This window comes from Microtus ochrogaster, chromosome 5, assembly GCF_000317375.1.
Source record: "Microtus ochrogaster isolate Prairie Vole_2 chromosome 5, MicOch1.0, whole genome shotgun sequence".
NCBI classification, from domain to species: Eukaryota; Metazoa; Chordata; class Mammalia; order Rodentia; family Cricetidae; genus Microtus; species Microtus ochrogaster.
In genome coordinates this window covers 82,585,011-82,586,254 of record NC_022012.1, presented here as the reverse complement: position 1 = coordinate 82,586,254, position 1,244 = coordinate 82,585,011, and the positions used below count along the sequence as shown (strand labels likewise).

The window sequence follows — 1,244 nt, the reverse complement described above, 5'->3', positions numbered from 1 at the left end:
GAGACAGGGTTTCTCTGTGGTTTTGGAGCCTGTCCTGGAACTAGCTCTGTAGACCAGGCTGGTCTCGAACTCACAGAGATCCGTCTGCCTCTGCCTTCCGAGTGCTGGGATGATTAAAGGCGTGCACCACCACCGCCCAGCAACTGTTTCCTTTTTAGAACACTGCTTTGGCCGCAAATGAGACTGCCAGGAAAAGTGTTTCTTGCTCCAGTAGTCTCTATATCACCCGGAATTCAGGAAACTCCGGACTTCCAAGGTTTCCCTCCTACCACGGCAGCCCACGGCTCAGCCTGTGTACCTGTCCATGCACATCCTTACAGAACCCAGTGGCCAGGCCCTCAGCCCGCAGGATCAGGTGGCTTTGATGACTAAGACCATTCAGCAGGACGTCGTTCTCCTCATCCTCAGCATCTCTGTCATCGTGCACAAGGGCGACCACATTCCCCTGCATCAGACACAAGATGGAAATCTGTTTCTTATCAGGGTACCAGGTATTCAGTGTCTCTACCCCTAGTCTCTGAATATCCTTTCAGATCACACACACAGCCTTGAGCCCCCGCCCCCTCCTCCCACTACAACAGCTTCTTCACAAGAAAGACCCCTGAATGGCTCCAGGACCCTAGTTCCAATCATCTACTGCACACTTCATCAGCAAGGCCAACCTACACTTCCAACTCAATTCATCTGAAAGCAAGCTCATCCTAGGAGCTCAGTCTCTTCCTGAGTTCATGCCACCAGGGACTAGTAAGATGGCTCAGCACTGACCATTAATCCTGATGATCTGAGTTCAATCCCAGACCTCAAATGGTGGAAAGTTGTCTGTGGCATGTTCATGTCCCCACTAACAAAATAAGTTGGTTTTGTTTTTTATTTTGGAATTTTTTTTTGGGTGGGAAAGAAGGGGTTTATACAGTGTTTTTCTGTTGTCCTGGAACTCGCTCTATAGAGTTCTATATAGGCTGTATAGTTCTATATAGCTTTATATAGGCTGGCCTTGAACTCAAGGACCCACCTGCCTCCACCTCTCAAGAACTGGGAGAAAGGCGTGCACTACCACCACCAAGCCAAATTAAGTTTTGTTTTGTTTTTCGAAACAGGGTTTCTCTGAATAATAATAGTTCTAGCTGTCTTAGAACTAGCTCTGTAGACCATGCTGGTCTCAAACTCAGAGATCTGCTTGCTGCTGCCTCTGAGTGCTGGGATTAAAGGCGTGAGCCACCACTTAAGTATTCTTTTTGTTTTTT

The 1,244-nt window shown here is 48.0% G+C and overlaps 1 protein-coding gene across 2 annotated transcripts in view; it reads right to left on the bottom strand.

Moving 5' to 3' along the window:
* Positions 1–1,244, bottom strand: part of Elp6 (elongator acetyltransferase complex subunit 6) — a 16,996-nt gene that overhangs the window by 3,752 nt on the left and 12,000 nt on the right. For both annotated transcript variants that reach the window (XM_005347990.2, XM_013346467.2), the window contains one exon: positions 299–445. In XM_005347990.2, coding sequence (XP_005348047.1) covers positions 299–445 — 147 coding nt within the window. The remainder of the gene's footprint in view (positions 1–298; positions 446–1,244) is intronic.